General features: G+C 34.0%; 4 protein-coding genes across 11 annotated transcripts; 2 read left to right on the plus strand and 2 right to left on the minus strand.

Moving 5' to 3' along the window:
- Positions 1 to 4,239: 4,239 nt before the first annotated feature.
- On the plus strand, positions 4,240 to 6,174 carry LOC130944752 (uncharacterized protein At4g28440-like). Its single transcript, XM_057873249.1, has 2 exons — positions 4,240 to 4,588; positions 5,585 to 6,174. The coding sequence occupies exons 1-2, from the start codon at positions 4,354 to 4,356 to the stop codon at positions 5,773 to 5,775; spliced, it is 426 nt and encodes a 141-aa protein (XP_057729232.1). The 5' UTR covers positions 4,240 to 4,353; the 3' UTR covers positions 5,776 to 6,174.
- A 480-nt stretch (positions 6,175 to 6,654) lies between these two features.
- On the minus strand, positions 6,655 to 9,397 carry LOC130944753 (protein NUCLEAR FUSION DEFECTIVE 6, mitochondrial-like). Of its 7 annotated transcripts, none has more exons than XM_057873255.1 (4): positions 9,140 to 9,397; positions 8,750 to 8,871; positions 8,275 to 8,327; positions 7,051 to 7,535 (listed from the first exon to the last, which is right to left on the minus strand). In XM_057873255.1, exons 1-3 carry the CDS (start codon positions 9,286 to 9,288, stop codon positions 8,320 to 8,322), a joined length of 279 nt encoding a protein of 92 aa, XP_057729238.1. In that variant the 5' UTR covers positions 9,289 to 9,397; the 3' UTR covers positions 7,051 to 7,535; positions 8,275 to 8,319. The 7 variants fall into 7 exon arrangements, with proteins under 7 accessions (XP_057729235.1, XP_057729238.1, XP_057729237.1 ...); XM_057873254.1 differs by having other exon boundaries at positions 7,053 to 7,419; XM_057873253.1 differs by lacking the exon at positions 7,051 to 7,535 and adding an exon at positions 7,706 to 8,056.
- Positions 9,398 to 9,532: 135 nt separating this feature from the next.
- Positions 9,533 to 12,820, plus strand: LOC130943572 (nuclear cap-binding protein subunit 2). 2 transcript variants are annotated; one of them, XM_057871498.1, is made up of 9 exons: positions 9,533 to 9,663; positions 9,858 to 9,902; positions 10,065 to 10,288; positions 10,529 to 10,667; positions 10,761 to 10,794; positions 11,256 to 11,366; positions 12,063 to 12,128; positions 12,237 to 12,346; positions 12,560 to 12,820. In XM_057871498.1, exons 2-9 carry the CDS (start codon positions 9,885 to 9,887, stop codon positions 12,632 to 12,634), a joined length of 777 nt encoding a protein of 258 aa, XP_057727481.1. In that variant the 5' UTR covers positions 9,533 to 9,663; positions 9,858 to 9,884; the 3' UTR covers positions 12,635 to 12,820. The 2 variants fall into 2 exon arrangements, with proteins under 2 accessions (XP_057727481.1, XP_057727482.1); XM_057871499.1 differs by having other exon boundaries at positions 9,560 to 9,663; positions 9,844 to 9,902.
- Positions 12,821 to 13,507: 687 nt separating this feature from the next.
- LOC130945054 (uncharacterized) lies at positions 13,508 to 14,907 on the minus strand. Its single transcript, XM_057873712.1, has one exon. It carries the CDS (start codon positions 14,863 to 14,865, stop codon positions 13,828 to 13,830), a length of 1,038 nt encoding a protein of 345 aa, XP_057729695.1. The 5' UTR covers positions 14,866 to 14,907; the 3' UTR covers positions 13,508 to 13,827.
- Between the last annotated feature and the right edge of the window lie 2,335 nt (positions 14,908 to 17,242).

The following is a 17,242-nucleotide window of genomic DNA, read 5'->3' on the forward strand; positions in this document are numbered from 1 at the left end:
TTGTAGTCGCAATATAGAATTTTTAGAGGTTTCAAAACTCCTTTTTGGTTTCGTGATGAAACTATGGTGTGGACAATTGAGGTTGAGGAGTCCCTCTCTTGTTACATCGGGGAATTGAGTAGAAGGTTGAGGAGTCCCTTCGATTCAATTTCCAAACTATGGCGTTGGCAAGTTAGGTTGAGGAGTCCCTTTCTTGTTGCGTCAAGAAATTGGGTAGAAAGTAGAGTGATTCTCTTTGTATTCAATTTCAATCTATCATTTTTATTTTTATTTTAATTTCAATGTATCTTTTTATTCAATTTGAATCCTTATTTTCTTGTTTATCTTTTATTTTCATATCATGTTGGCACTAACTCTTTTTTAACCCTTGGGTAAGAATATAAAAGAAAGGGAGGGGTAAGAATCGCCTTTATCCTTGTCTTGGTATATGAAAGTTGATGCTATGAATGTAACCATGTTACATAATTGATGATCCCTCTCCTCTATTAAAATTTTATTGATGATTAATTAATTTCATTTTCCGTAGAGTTGGGTTTGATTTGGTAACTTGTGATCCATTTATAGTTTGAGTTTCCACACATGAGACATGTATTTTTCATAGTGCTTCCACCCAATAATCAGCCATGCAGTAAATAAAAAAAATTTTAAAACAAAGTCAACTAGATATTATGAAAATGATTCTGGACAACTACTTTTACCTAACTTCCAATGTCCATACATGTTAAGTGTGAGTTTGTGGGTTGTATTCCAGAAACGAAATACATCGATCTGTAGTTCCTCCTCCAGATGCAAGGAGTCCATGAACATGAGGAAATCACGCTATTGCTTTAACAGTTGTCGTGTGCTCACATTACTTCAGAACAGGCTGAGTTGAATGTTGATTCCAAACAAGCAACTACAAACGTATAAAGGAAATTATTAGTGTACCAGTGCATGAAAATCAAAGGAGTAACACAGCAGAAAAGGGAGTTAGAAAGTTGATGAAACTTGCAAGTGCATACTCATTTATCATTTCCTACAGATGCTAACTCACGGTTATCATTACCAAAGTCATATATAAGTTCTAAAAACAAAAATCAAACTTATACAACAATTGAAGTCTCCTGCAAGATAAGGCATGGAGAACATGTAAGAAAGATGTGAGGGATAGGCATTGTGCCTGTACCTGGAAAACAAGCTAAGGGGCTTATTCAAATCAATTATATACAAAGAAAAGGTTAGGAAGAGAATTTGTCAATTAGGTTTGAAAAAAAAAGTTGCCAGGTCAAAAAATTACAAGTTCCAAATTTCGCATATAAAAAACAGGATGGAAAAGCAACAAAACAATTAAAAATCAATGAACTGAAAATAAGATTATTAAAAGATGATGGACACACCAGCAACTCCCAAAATAGACTTGAAATTCATGGCAGAAGAAGCATGGATAATAGTTGTTTGAATATGTGCCTTAGAAGAAGAAGATGATGCTTGATCGAGAAGTTGTTGCTTCTAATTTTTTCTTGCTCTTTCTCTTTGATGGTATTGAAATGGTTGATCCAAATGTCCCTGGACTTAACTTCCATCTCTTCTTTAGGTTCAACACCCTCACCCTATAACATAATCGCAAACATTACATTTTCGAAATTTTTATAGCACATTTAACAAATTCATTCATTTTTCGTATATTTATACAGACATTCAATTATATATTCTTCTGCCAATATGAGACACATGAAATTCTTTATTCTAATCATACTATTAACATTAATCTCTTGTACTTAAATGCTATGTTACAATGGCATTACTTTGACTAGTTACAATAGTCAACACACAAGAGCTCAAAATGGATAGTCTTTCCCAAACATCAACCCAGAAAATCATACTTTGGCCTTATGAGGAATTTGAATTATGATATTATTCATTTTATGTGATTTGCAAAGTTGAAATGGATGCAAATCTTGTCATTTCAGTATTTTTTCTTCCTTTAAAATTAGTTGGAAATAAAGGTAGGATTAGGAGGATAATTACCTTAGCTGATAAATTATCAGCAGCCACTTACAATTTAATTTCTGTTCTAAATCTGTCACTTGGTTCTAGACTAAGTTTCATGAGAACTCTTCAGGGCTGTCTCTAGTTCCAACCTTTGAGATTCTACTCCTTTCTGCTTGGAATTTCAAGAAAAAAAAGGAAATAATACAAGAGAAACACTCAGCAGTTTGAAATATTTTAAAGGAATAGCTCAAAGAAAAGGAGATTTTTAATGATTAAATGTCATCAAATAGATTAATGCTTAAATAAATAATATAAAGTTTAGCTTGGATCGCGAAGAGTATATCACAAGTGAAAAAAAGCATAGTCATGCTCATACCTGGTTAGCAATAGTTTCCTATGCAAGCTGCAACTCTTTCTTAAGCTCTTAAATTAGCTTAAATAGACTTCTCTTTGAGAAGCGATTGATTGAACACTTCCAACCTATAAAATCATCATATTAATAAGCAAAAACTTTTTTCTTTTTCTTTTCCTTTCCATTTCTTTAACTGTCATCATTATCTTGTAGTCAGGGACGGATGTATCTACATGAGTACGGGGGCAATCGCCCCGTTATCAGTGACGGATCTAGAAAATTTTAATAGGGGGACAAAAAAAAATATAATATAATAAAAATTTTTATAATAAAAATATTATGTGTATATAAAAATTAGTTATCAAATTATTTATTAATCATTATATATTCGTATATAAATATATATATTGTTTAATTTATTTTTAATTTGTATTACACAGATAGTTATTTTCGATGTAAATATAACATGATTAGTTTTTATAATATCTAATTTTACAAATTAAAACACTAAAATAATCATTTATAAATAAGGTAAAGTATATTTTTTGTCCTTAAAGTTTGATAAAATTTTAAAAATATCCCTAAATTTTATTTTGTTTCAATTTTATCCCAAAAGTTTTCGATTAAACAACAATTTCATAAGAACAACTCCTCAACACAAGTAAATCAAGCATAATTTTTATGCATTATTGTTATATTGGTCTTAAATTTTTTGAAAATTTAGCCTCTGAGAGTATATTGGATGCAAATCGAAAACTTTTGGGACAAAATAGAAACAAAATAAAACTTAGGGGTATTTTTAAAATTTTTGTCAAATTTCGGGGATAAAAAATATACTTTACCCTTATAAATATCTGTCTTTTTATATAGGATAATGCTACATATTCATATTTTTTTGTTAACCAAGTCCAATCAAATTTGTCTAAAACAACAAAAATCAGTTATGACTAATATTATTTTAAGTTTTATTGTTTAACTTGATTAGACTTAATTTATAAAAAGACTTGGATGTATAGTATTTCTTTTACATATATATAAGTAAATACTTATTTAGAAATTTACTTCTTATACAATTAGAAGTCAATTCTTATTGAAATTTATAGTTAAAAAAGTTTTTTCAATTAATGTAATTGTTACAGAAAAAAAAACTAATATAAAAAAGATAAATAACATTCTTTCGAGTTGATTTCTAAGAAAAAAACACACATTTCATTTAAATTGAAAATTGATCATTCTAATGATATCTATAATAAAATTTTTAAATTGACTATGAAATATCAAAAATTGAATAAAAAATTATTATAGAGTCAAATTTAATAATTTAGTGAGGACAAATAAATATTATTATCATATACTACTCAACAAAAATTATAAAAATTCACATACAAAAGTTGATAATTGTTTATTAATTTCACATAAAAATAAAGTACATGAGTCTTTCTACCCAAAACACGGTAAAGAAATTCTTAATTTATACATACCTATTAAGCATTCTATTATTTTTTTTACGATATTTCTCAACTCGATAGGTTAAGGACTAATCCGTCGCAGATCGGAAGTCCATTTAAGAGTTTGTCATAGATCAATAATTACTGCATACACAAGACAGAATTCAACCTCCCAACAATTACTTAAACAAACTAGTGAGTTAACCACTAGACCAACTCAAATTGATTTCGGTACATTCTACTATTCTAGGTTCTAGCAAAATACTAGACTTGGTGAAGGGTACCCATTTCTTTTTCTTGTTTTTTTCGGGTTTTTTTCGGGTTTTGAAGGGTACTCATTTCTTTTTGAAATCCTTACATTTGTGGGGGCCTAACTACATGGGCTAACAAAGTGTGGGCCCAATAACTCAAAATTCCCAAATCCAAAAACGAAAGGGAGAGAGTAGGGTTAGGGTTTAAGTTGAGTTTCTACTCTCTAGCTTATACCTTTGATTCCGTTTCCGTTTCCGTTTCGATCAATTATCTCGCATAGCGAACTGCAAAAAAGAAAGGGCGAAAAAAAAAACGAAGTTTGTGAAATCAATGGCGACACCGGCGGCAAAGCGAAAGCCAGTGTTTGTGAAGGTGGATCAGCTCAAACCGGGAACAAGCGGTCACACTCTCACAGTCAAGGTTGTTAGCTCGAAGCCCGTCAAGACAGTCAGCAACCGTGGTGGTCGGACGTCGATGCTGGCGGCGGCTCGTCCTTCTCGCATCGCCGAGTGCCTCGTCGGAGATGAAACTGGAACCATAGTCTTCACTGCCCGTAACGAACAGGGTATGTTTCTTGTTTCTGTCATTTTGTTTTTTGAAAGTTCAATCCGTGTATGTTGTGTGTATGTCATTGTGATGATTTGAAGTTCTATTTGGTGTATGATCAAGGAAAAAACATGTAAAGTTGTTGACTTTGTGATAGGATTAGGCTTCAGTCCCTTACGTTAGAAGAAAATGGGGATTATGTATGCTGGAGTTGCTAGCAATCCCACTTTGTTACTCGTGCATGTTGATTTAATAGCGAAAGTTGCTATGGCTGCCATAAAAGTTTCAATCAATAGTGTTTAATATCAAAGGATACATACCTCTTGGCCTGGCAATTTTACTGTTTAGGAGTTGAGTTCATTCAGAGAAGCTTTTTTTTTCCCCCATTTGAAAAGCATGTTATGATTTTGAACTTAAAAAGGGAAGCAATCCATGTTGCTAATGCTAACATCATAATTTCGCCCCATGCCTTTTGTACTCGCTCTCTCCATTAGCTGACTTAACGAGTTCTTCCACAATTGGGTTGCCATTGTTTGCTGTTTCTCGGAGGAGAATTAGTGGGAAAACCAGCCGGTATTCTGAATGGTCTATGATATCACAGAGGTGATTATTGGTCGGTAACTTTAATTTTGAATTCTTAACGGACTTTCCGGTTAGGGCTTAAGTCGGAACCACGTATTGATTCCACTTTCCACTTCTGCGCATTACGAATTAAATACGCAAATGCTATTAATTAATGTATTTAATTGTTAGTTAGAAGTTAGGTTGATCGTGATTTATGGTATCTTGCATGTTGTAACCAAGATATTTAACATTTCCCCTAGTAAGCCAAACATTATAGGTGAATATGCATTAGCATCTGTGTGTGGAAACATGATACATTTTCGAGTCCATGGAGTAGTCAACATGTGTGGTCTACCAAACTCATGTTTGTTTTTCCAGTCTATGCTAAAATGCTCTCAGCCTTTTCTTGGTTTTTTAAGTTGTGGTGATTGATTCATTTATTTTTGTGCAGTGGAACTCATGAAGCCAGGATCTACTCTAATTTTGCGTAACGCAAAGATTGACATGTTCAAAGGATCCATGAGGCTAGCAGTTGATAAATGGGGCCGTATTGAAGTCACTGAACCTGCAACTTTTGAGGTTACAGAGGATAACAATCTTTCATTAGTTGAATATGAACTAGTCAATGTTGTTGAAGAGTGATTTTGATTTCTGGGTGTCTCTAGAGTTGCCAAAGGTTCTGATCTTTATTTTTACAATTGAACTATTGACTGCGGGGCAGTCTTAAATAGTGGTACAGTCTCTGTTTATTTTAGTCCTAAATTGCTGTGGTTAGTGCACATTTTTACCCTATTTAAGTCAGTTTTGAAAGATGATGGTTCTTGCGGTTAACATGCAGAAGTGAATATTGCTATAAATTTACATAATTTAGTATTTTTATGGAGTCATCTTTCATGCAAATGTAATCATGAACCGTAAGCTCGTACAGATAATTCTTCTGTAAATGCTATCCTTTTCATTTGATGCATCCAATAGCTGGTCTAAACTCGTCTATATTCTATGCTAGTTGCCCTCTGCAATTGAAGAGTGGTTGTTATCATAGCTGTTCGTGTGTATTCACTTCGGTTTCCCATTATTAACTAAACAAACTAATGTAATAATATCTAGTCTATAAATTTACTTTTAATATCTAATCAAAGTAATTTATTACATTCGAACTTTCAAAAATGTGAATCGACCCTACTATTAATATTGTCTAGAATTAAAATATAATTAGGAATTCTATAACTAAACATCCTCAAGACGATACTAGTTCAAGCTCATTTTTGTTACTTTCCCACAATGAAATTGGGGAAGCCGGTAAAGAATTAGGAGAGCTCTACAAAATGTTTTGCATTATCATACCCTGTGCATTCTGCTGTTAAATTGTTTATTCGAATATCTCCGATAGCAGTGAGAGTATTTGAAGTAGAGTTGATTCACGTTTACTTTTCTTGTTAACAAGATATTGTGGTTCTTATGATGTCCAAAGTTATTCGTGAGAAATAGGTAGGATCCCAGTTGGTTTGAAACGGCCATAGCTAAGGGTGACAATTGTGATGGATTACACTGGATTCTCAACATGACGGGTAGCAACAAACGTAGATAGTTTGCTACTTTGCATATTTAAGACGGAGAATCACTGAAAATAAATATCTAGTGCAGGATTTAGACACAGAAGTCGTACAAGTTGCAGAGTCTTCAAAGGAACAAATAGAATTAGTACTTGACATGGGGAATTAAGACCTAAATGTAAGAGTTCTGTACGTTGTTATCCAAAGCTCAAATTCTAAGAAGTGTGCTACAAAAACTGGCCAACTTTGATACTCAAGAAATAAAATTTGAGCATATTCGGTATTGCATTCGGTAGTTATCATCACATCATGATCCCTCTCCTTCTGAAAGTTGAGAGTAAAAAGAAGTATATAAGAACGTATCATCAACTGTCTAATTCACAGAAAGGTAGCAATCTAAAGACAAACAAGTTATCATGTCAACAAAAATATGAGACCTACTTATTCGCAGTAAGTAATTGAGAAAAAGGAAAGTGTATACTAGATGAATTTGGATCAGCCATATAAAGAAGGATGCTTAATAGGCACCCTTTAAGAGTTGAAGTTGAATGTAGAAGTTTGACTACATAATCCAGCTCTAACATTCACTAAACCTCCCTAGCTGATCCAATTTGAAATTTCTAAACAAGGACAAATAAGTCAAAACTTTATCCAATGATGCGCAATACATTTTCAGCTTATTTGCCTTCAGAAACTAAAATCAAGGTGGATAAAGTAGCATCCTTTTATGCATCTGAAATAGAAAAAGAAGTACAGATGGCTCAGTCAAGACACTGCCTCACGAAGCAGATTTGTACATAAAAGATTGCTTGCATCTTCAGAACACTAATCACACATCATCATTGCAATCTGATTAAACAAAAAATATCAGTATACACCTTAGTCATCAATTCACCCTAGTACTACGCCAAAAGAAATGCAAAAAACACGGTTTAGTGAATTTCAGCAGCACAGCCAAACAAATCAATGTATAATATTCCAATTAAGGAAACATTAAATAACAAAGCAACAAACTGAACTCTGGAGAAATGTTTACCAACGATTTTTAATACAATGTCTTAGAAACTCACATCCTCACCGAGAAATAATGCCTACTGTTCTTTTATTCCTGTGAATTGTACTCACAAACTTTAAACATGATAAATAAAATCGGAAGCAAGTAATTATCTTCTAAAACACGATATAGAACTAAGAAAAATCTAGCATAATGACATAGTGATATTCATGATCCCAACTTAGCAAAAATTCTGAGAGCTGACAAATGTGCTCTGTATAAAAATAATTGGGGATAGATATCTAGCAATTCTTCCTAATAAGGACTCCATGTCATCCCAACTTTGCTCTTGATCTTCAAATAGTCTTCTCCTTGCCTACAAACAAAAGTAGTGGGTACGGCTTCACTAATAGATTTAGTTGCATTAGTTGGGAAAACAGAAATTCCAGGGAATAAGTTTATCTATAAATATCCTAGGTACAGAATTAATAGATCACGAAACACCTGATCAAGCATTAGACACAGTTTTTTTCACGAAATCTCACAAGACCCTATTAAGTTGAACCAGAGAATTGATAAGAAACACTCACTTACCGGAAAATCAAATTGAAGAAAGAACACAAGGAATGACACAGATGTTTAGCTACCTAATTCAAAAGTAAAATCCAACTGTCAGGAAATTAAAATGAGCACAGACCAGGAGACCCAAAGAGGAGAACCACATTACACAATACTCTTCCCCTCAAACATAAACTGAAAATATCTTCAGAAGTCTTTCACGTTCTCTTTCAAAAACTCATATCACAACTTCCAACCATATGGCATGAGCATCAATACTAAGAATTCTAATAAAACAGGGAATTAACATCGTTTTGTAGGCCATTTGCAAAAGATCACAGTTACTAAAACAAAATATGCACATTAAATGCATGGAGTGCTACCTACAGTATAATGTGACAAGAGATATCTTCCAAAAACAATGCCACTGAACCAAAGCCATTTTAATAAAATCAAATGAACCTCTTCATAATAACTAAAGAAGAAACTGCTTTAGAGTAAGATAAGATACCTTCCGAGAGCCAACCGTAACTGCGGCCAGAGACAGCGAGCATGGAAGTCATCAGTGCTGATGCAGTGACCGTATGGTAAGGCAGCATTGATTCCACACAGAAGCTCAATTCCGCAGGACACCTTCTCAAAAAACCATAAATTCAATTCATCACAAATTGATAAACAACGAGATTAGAATTCAGCACTAATAATGATAAGCATTGCTCAAATGCGATTCTGCACCAAAAAGCTTCTAGCACAGAACAATTGCATCTTTAAATTAATCATAAACAAAATAGAAATTCAGCTAACCCAAGCTAAGCTCAACTCTACCTGTAATTCACCAAATCTTAGCATGTCCTACTTTATTGGGGAATCTGTGGGTAACGCAAGTAAGTAAGTTACTCACCTAAGCATGGATTGTGGCAGAGGTTTGTTTGAGCCAAGACGGAACGGAGAACGAGCTGCTTTAGCTTCGGCGCCGAGACGGAAAGCGGCGCGGCGAGCAGAGCATGACCGGAAAATCGACCTCGCGGTGGCGCCGGCGGCGGATGCCATGTTCCTTTTTAATTAATAATCGAAATGATCGGAAAATAATGTTTAGGGTTCCTTGCTTCCTTAGTTCCTCACTCTCGCCGGCTCTGTAACTGTAACTGTAAGGGTTCTACGAAGCTAAAACCCTGCACCGGTTTTGGCGAGTAGCTGTTTTGTGTTTTGGGCTTCAAAAATTCCAATTGATTTGTTTCTCTCTAGATTTGGGCTTACTATTGGGCCGGATCCTTTTCGGGTAGAACAGGCATCGTTTTGAAACCCGAGTGTGCGTGCGTGAGTGAGTGGGTTGAGTTGCTCTCGAGCAGCTTGTTCCGAAACCTACTCTACGGAGCTCCTCCAAATCCTCCCCCAAATCCGTCGCCACCGTCGCCGTTGTTGCTTGTGAGTTTCGCCTTTTTTTTCTTTACAGTATTCTCTCTGTCTTTCTGTTCTTCGCTGTATTTGATTACAAAAAGCTTGTAAAATTGTAAGGTTTCAATCTTTCTTCACTCGAAATTTTGAAATTATTTGAGGTTTCACTCTATCGTTGTTTCGTTGCTTTGTTTTCTTTATGAACTACGGGTGCATTCAAACAGTGTCGCTACTGAGTTATAGAAGAACGCATGGCTTCGTTATTTAAGGTACGGTATAGTAATCTATTTCATTTGACCTTGTTTTTTTTTTTTTCCTTCTAGGGTTCATGGACTAGGCGGTTTTGCAATCTTATTTGGTTTAAAAAAAATGTGTAGCTATATAAAATGTGTTTAATTTATTTTATTATTTGTTCATGGTGGTGGTTGTAGGATCCAGCGAAGCTTTCAGCTTATCGAGATAGAAGATTTCCCGGAAATCAGGAGGAGTTTGAGCATGCTCTGCAGACATCAACAACGGTTTATGTTGGAAATATGTCATTTTACACGACAGAGGAGCAAGTTTATGAGCTGTTTTCCCGAGCTGGAGAAATCAAGAAGATCATCATGGGCTTGGATAAGAACTCGAAAACACCATGCGGCTTCTGTTTTGTTCTGTAAGACTCAAATTGCTGGATTACATGGCATTATACTCTTATTGAATGCATGGACAAGGTGTAAATGTGGAAAAACAAATTTGCAGAGTCCACTCTCTTTATTAGCAATAATTACTATCTGGTGCCCCACAATTAAGAATAAATTCTGCTTCAGCAATTCATTATGAATGTGCTCTGTTAATTTCAGTGAGTCGTTATGAATATTCAAGAATTATTTATTGTGTAGTATTTTCTTACCAGATATTACTCACGTGAAGATACAGAGGATGCTTGCAAATATATAAGTGGGACAATACTTGATGATCGCCCCATTCGTGTTGATTTTGATTGGGGGTTCCAAGATGGAAGACAATGGGGCCGTGGTCGTAGCGGTGGCCAGGTTAACTGTTATGCCTTTTGTTTTCTCTGAATATTTTTGTTCTGGTCTTATATGAAGTTGTTTTTTATCTTTCATTTTCCATAATTCATGCAGGTTCGTGATGAATACCGAACTGATTATGATCCTGATATCCTTTTAATTGCTCCAAATAATTTTGTCTGCAACAGTTGCATACTAGATAGTTACTTAGTTATGTGCTTGATTTTCTTCCTTACAGAAAAAGGAATTAACGTTATTATTTTAAATGCAGTTACACAAATGTGTCAGTTCTTAAAATTTGAGGGTATTATATAGCTACTATGGTTCACTGTCGATTGGTATGTGTAATAAACAAATATAATTGAGTTTTGCTTTAGTGAGCATGTGTGATTTCTTTCTGTGTATTCACTGAGCATGTTTCTTCAAAGTGATGATGATTTATGAAAACTCTTGCACCATTCATTGATCTAGAACCAGGAAATTCACTGTATCATTGTTGAAGAATGGAATACTCTAGTTTTTATCTAGTTTTCTTTTGTCCATTGAAGCGAATAGACCAGAGACAAGTCATTATATGCTTCTCCTTTTAGTTTCCTTAATTTTTCATACGTAGAGGTGGTTATGGGAAGTTGGTCCAGAAAGAGTTAGAAGTACAAAGGCAGCTTGTAGACTATGGCGCTGGTTCTTTGGGTTCTTTCCCACCTGTTATTCCGCATTCATGTAAGTGACTTCAATCTGTATTTTGCACATATCTTCAGTTTCTAGGAGTGGCTCTGACAATATTTCACTAGTTTTCAAAATTGAAATTACCAAAAAAATTGGTTCATGTGTTTTCCATTTATGTAAATTCAAAATTCTGCTTCATTTGTAAGCTATTCTCCTACTCCCTTACTATGCTTACCTCTGAAATTTCAAGTTGCGGTTAAAATTGTGCCTGCCTCTCTGGAAATATTCAACTCGAGGCAGCTTCCAAATATATGTATTCATGTATACTAGGGTTTAGGTTGTGAGGAGCAGCCTACCCCCTGCATTGTATCTGCCTGCAGTGTAAAGAAATATCATAAAAGTGAAAGCCAATGACACCTACAGTCCTACATTATTTCTTATTGATTGAAGACTAAGGTTCACAATTTCCTGTTAGAAGTTCTACTTTTTTTTTTTTTTTTGAAATAAATTTTGTTGGCAAAGTAAATCACAATGTAAATGTAAATGCCATTGTGGATGCTCAAGTTGGACTTGGAAATTGCTGCATCTTAATATTTGAAACCTGGGTATTTTTTATTGTGTTCAACAGTCAACTGTATTGGATCGTTGGTTAAAATCCAAATATGCAAATTCATGTTTTAGTCATTTGTTATCATTTTTTGAGTTTATATTTCTCCCAAATTAAGCTTTTGAGCAATTTTGCTCCTGCAGATGGTAGACATGGTGGAGGCCATGGCCATGCTCATGGTCATGGTGGATCCCATCGGCATGGTAGAGGTAGTTCCATCACATGACAATCTGTTTTGTTTTTTTGTCCGGTAATTTGGTTTTCCAGAGGTACCTGTAATTTTCCTGTTTACTGATTTGCCTTTGAATTTACCATAGACTACCATAGGAAGAGATACAGAGATGATGACCGCCACCCTCCACACGAATCCTCAAAGAGAACATCAGATCATGAATCTCGGAGAAATGCTGACCCTGATTCTAGACCGGTAAACTCTACTGAACTTAATTCCATTTTTCTCAACAGGAACTTATATTTTTCAAGTCGAGGAATGGTTTTGGTTTTATTCCTAATACATGTGCTTACAATTTCTGATGTTGGTGGTCTGTCCATATACTTATTTTAGGCATGTCATGTTTTGACAGTTGTTTAGGAGTTCAATTTGTCTCAATCAATTGCTTATTATGTCAAATTGTGGCAGGAAAAAAATCCACGATTTCGCGAGAGTGGTGATTCTGACGAGGATGAGGAAGATGATCGAAAGAGACGGGCTTAATCAGAATTTCATAAATAATGTACTAGTTTTACACAGAAATTTTTACAGACTATTAAAAGTGGAAGATTGTGGTGTCTATCAATGAAAATTGCAAAGATTGAATTGTTAACCCTTAATTCTGGGTTGGATACTTGGATCTGCTACTTGTGGTAGTGCCATGTTATGTATTATTATTTCTTCTTTTGATTTTTCGGTAGCACATTTTGCTTGGTAACTAATCTTTAAGTTATTTTAGCCATAGTAACGAAGCAGAGGAATTGTATTTCTACTTGTACTTAGTGTGTACAGTACTTGAATATAACATCTTAGAACCAAATACCTTCCCATCATAGTTTTCTTTTGATACTCAAAGGAAGCGGTAATCGTGAAATAAAAAGGATACAAGAAATCAAGAAAAGATGGAAAATAAAAAAGGGAAAGTGAATGTTCCATCTTACAGAAAAAAGATCACTTTAATTTTAGCATTGAAAGAATGTAGAGCTAGACTGCTTTGTTGATTTAGCAAATATCCATTCTCCATGAATTGGTGAATTTGTAGTGCTAAAAAGTAAAAGTAAACTAAGCTCTAGAAAAATAAGTGCATTAGTACGGTGCCTTTTTGACTAAAATGTAACATACAAGCATTCATGATTGATACTAATAATTACAGCAAGCATGCATAAATCATGATATCCATTTAAGGATATTTCGGTATTCTGTCTCATCTCTAATACTTAATTGTGTCTGTCTACAATGTTCCCAAATCAAATGTTACAAATAAATATAAAGAAATAATCATGCCAACCAAAAGGAGGAGCCATGAGTTAACATGAGAGTATGGATTTGCTTAATTATGGGGACACTGAGAAATAATGAAGAAGGATAAAAATAATGAAGAAAGCAAGAAATTTACTTCATATAATTGTTAACAGAACATTTGAGCACAAAATGTAAAACTTTCCATTTGGTGAACTACCAAAGAAAGCTAGAATCTCACACTGCACAAAATGACAACATTACATCATACTTTCCATCGTTTGGATCTGCAAAACAAGAAACTGTGCAAGACCACTGATGAAACTAGAAAATAAAGCATCACAATGCCCACATAACTTAGTATCTTTGTTCTTCTGAATTCGTATGCATTCTGTTTAACTCACTCTCTAATTGTCTAAAAATATGATGGAAGGAAAAAGTAAGGGAAAAAATAACACTCATGGTGTATACCCTTGGATTTCTTGCTGCTTCTCATACTCTTCCATGGTATCAAACTCATTAGGGTACTGAGTTTTCTCATAGTATCCTTCATTCTCAGTTTTTCCTCTCACTGATTCATACTCATTGAGGTTATAATTCTGATTATTATTGTTCTTCACAGGATAATAGTACTTGCCATTCTCCATGAACCTTGTGTCACTCATTCCTTCTCTCTTCACCTCATCAAAGACATTGTTGTAGTTGCTGTTGTATTCATTGTTAGTGTTGTAGTTACTGGTATACTTTTCATTGTAGCTGTTTTTGTTGTTGCTGTATTCATTGCCATTGTTGTAGTTATTGGTGTACCTTTCATTGTAGTTGTTGTTGGAGTAGCTGTCCTCATGGTTCTTGTTATCATAACCATTGTTGTAACTGCTCCTGAACTCTTCTTCATTGTTGTTGGAGTAGCTGTCCTCATGGTTCTTGTCATAGCCATTGTTGTAATTGTTCCTGAACTCTTCTTCATTGTTGTAATTGTTGCTATTTCTTTTCACCTCATTGTTGCTGTAGCTGTTGGGGTTGTAGTTATAATTATTGTTGTTGTTGTTGTTGAAGCTCTCACCAGTGAGATCTTCATCAAGAAGCTCATTTTCAAAGGTGGTTGTGGTTGTGATTGGAGTCTCCTTGTTGGGAGAAGAATATTGAGTAGCAGAAGACTCAGTGCCATAAAGGCCATAGCCATTTCCATTGTCAACAAAATCAGGCTCTGGTGCTGGCCCTGATTCTACTGTTGTTGATCCTGATTCTGGTGCTGGTGCTGGTGCTGGTGCAGTGATTGGTTCTGGTGTTGGTGCTGCTATAGGCTCTAGTGCGGGTGCTGGTGTTGGTGATTTAGCTTTTGGTTTCTCAGGCAAATTTTGATGCTCTTTGACATTGTAGATGGTTCTAAAATGGGTGAAGAGGCTAAAGACTTTGCCTTCTCTGGCTTGAATTTGAGGGGAGAGAACAAGGACAAAGAAGAAGAAGAAAGAAAGTTTGGATACTAAAGAAGCCATAGTAGTGTTGAACAGACAGTAAGAGATGACTGCTAAGAGAACTAAACTTGTTAAGGGTTATTTTATAGAGTCCTTAGGGCTAAGACCTTGGCTTGTTGGTTCTATAAAATCAGAGTCAGAGGCCTTGTAATTATGCGGGGATTGTGGAATAAAAGGTGGGGTTTGTGGGGTATGATTATAGTGACCATTTGGCTATCATGCATGTGCAAAAGGTTTGGGAAAGTCAGCATGGGAAATATTAGGATACATAGTGCAATGAAGCACACTGAGCACTAGTCTTGGTCAAAAAGTGTAAGTATTTCTTTTGTAACTAATTAGAGAATTCGAAAACATATTCTAATGAAACCAATTTTTAAATAGCTTTTTAATTATTGTAATTTATCAAAAATGGGTGATTGGGGTGATTTATAGGGTTATGAATTCAAAATGTTTAGGAAGATAATATGTATGCTGCTTATGTCAAATAAGATTTTTTTTTCACAACTTAAAAAAATGTAATTTATATGCTATAATATACTTTACAAGCCCATTTTGGTGAAATACACCAATTTTAAATCCCGCTTTATGTATCCAGTAATGTTAACGGCAAAATTTTTAAATGGAGTTCTAATTTGCGACAAATTAATCTTTAATATAACGAATTGGGAGATATCGTGAAATATATATATATATATATATATATATATATATATATTATTTAAAGTTTTGTTAAATGGAATAAAGAGCACTTCGTTTTCACTTTTCTTCAGAATTTCTCTGGTTACATTGCTAAGAACCCCTCCTTTGCTATCTGAATTCAGAATTGAAATTTCAAGGTCAATATGCTCATTTTCCTGAAGTGTGAACTAGGATGCTGTTAAGGTTGAAACTATTAATCGCTTGGTCACTGTGTCATTATTGTTTATGAATAAACTTTTTTCCAACAACCCTGCACTGTTAGAGTGATAGTTTGGTAGGTTTAAACACTATTTATCTGACAAATTAATTAGTATTGAAGTTACAAGTTCATTATAATAGTTTAGATCACACGGCTAATTTTGATGATTGTCAAAATTCATGCAAGGCACTACTCATAAAACAAAAATAGTTGCTGTGTACTATTTAATTTAATTAAATGAAAAAATATTTATTAATGCAATGCAGGCTCCAATCAAGCAAACTTAGTTGCCATGCCAAGCTATACACTGAGTGGATTGATATCAAGTTATAACCACTGATTCTGGAAGGTTTACATAATCAGTAATCACCTGCTTTAAGGGGGACCAAAAAACATGCAAGTTAAAATAAAGGCATTGTGCCTAAAATATAATCAATTTCATTAGCCCACGATAGTTGTATAATCTATATAGCAAAAGAACCCATATTTGTCTTTTGAAAGGGAAATTGTCATGTTAGCTCAATGGCCGGTATGATTAGTTAAAGGCATATTATTATTATTATTATTATTATTATTATTATTATTATTATTGGACATGGACATGTTTTGGATTAAAGTGATGTTGAAGCATCGGTTTACTTTGGAATATTGTGGCGCGATCAGCGGGGGAACAATCGAAGTGAAGATGGGAACATGCCTGTTGGAATTGGTGGTTGAACCTTTTGACTTTTTAAGGTTTTATTTTGAAGCCCCCTCCAGAAAATAAGATGCGATTTTCGGAAGCGTTATCTCAAATTTTAATGAGGTAAAATTCAAGTGACTCCCTTCAACAATACTCAAGGTACAACTTATCATATTCCTAGTGTATATGTTTATCATTGGCTTATGTGTAATTAATTTTATATGAAGTTTATAATAAATAAAGAAGAATAACATGATTGATATTTTGATAATTAATGGAAGGTTGGTAAGAAATTAAAAATAAAAATTACTATTCGAGAGTTCTATAAAAATTTATATCACTAGAAAAAGTTTTTATGGTGAACTTTGGGAATGGATTGATAGAGGTGATAGTTGGAGAAAATGTTGTGACTAGAAGAAGAAACAGATCAGGCATGTAATAGAATATATTGGCCTAAACCTGGCCTGTAATTTGATATAGACTTTTTAATAAGTATTGAGCGTGACTTGTTAAATCTAGTCTGACTTGAAGTCTGTCAATAAACCTGTTTTTTTTAATAAATAATTAAATTTAAGATATAATTTAGAATTATTTTATTTTATTGACTTTTGATATTCCAACATAAAAAATTAAAGATATTAATAAAATAGAAACACACATATGTAATTAAAGGGACAAATGGCTTAGTGGATAAAAATATTTTAATATTATAGAAGACCCAAATTCAAATTCTTCTTATTGCATTTTTATTAGTATAATAAAATTCTACATATATCTTTGCAGGCTCAAGCTGGCCTGACAGGCCCAACAGGCTATTT

Source organism: Arachis stenosperma, chromosome 8 (assembly GCF_014773155.1).
Source record: "Arachis stenosperma cultivar V10309 chromosome 8, arast.V10309.gnm1.PFL2, whole genome shotgun sequence".
Taxonomy (NCBI): domain Eukaryota; kingdom Viridiplantae; phylum Streptophyta; class Magnoliopsida; order Fabales; family Fabaceae; genus Arachis; species Arachis stenosperma.

Bases quoted from the DNA above. Each gene is read 5' to 3' on its own strand.
- LOC130944753 (XM_057873251.1), bottom strand. From the start codon at position 9,288: ATGGCATCCGCCGCCGGCGCCACCGCGAGGTCGATTTTCCGGTCATGC. The intron at 8,872-9,139 runs GTGAGTAACTTA...TTTTTTGAGAAG, and splicing joins CTGCCACAATCCATGCTTAG to GTGTCCTGCGGAATTGAGCT. The intron at 7,536-8,749 runs GTATCTTATCTT...TTGTTTAATCAG, and splicing joins TTACGGTTGGCTCTCGGAAG to ATTGCAATGATGATGTGTGA.
- LOC130944752 (XM_057873249.1), top strand. From the start codon at position 4,354: ATGGCGACACCGGCGGCAAAGCGAAAGCCAGTGTTTGTGAAGGTGGAT. The intron at 4,589-5,584 runs GTATGTTTCTTG...ATTTTTGTGCAG, and splicing joins CACTGCCCGTAACGAACAGG to TGGAACTCATGAAGCCAGGA.
- LOC130945054 (XM_057873712.1), bottom strand. From the start codon at position 14,865: ATGGCTTCTTTAGTATCCAAACTTTCTTTCTTCTTCTTCTTTGTCCTT.
- LOC130943572 (XM_057871498.1), top strand. The intron at 10,668-10,760 runs GTTAACTGTTAT...TAATTCATGCAG, and splicing joins GTGGTCGTAGCGGTGGCCAG to GTTCGTGATGAATACCGAAC. The intron at 10,795-11,255 runs ATATCCTTTTAA...AATTTTTCATAC, and splicing joins CCGAACTGATTATGATCCTG to GTAGAGGTGGTTATGGGAAG.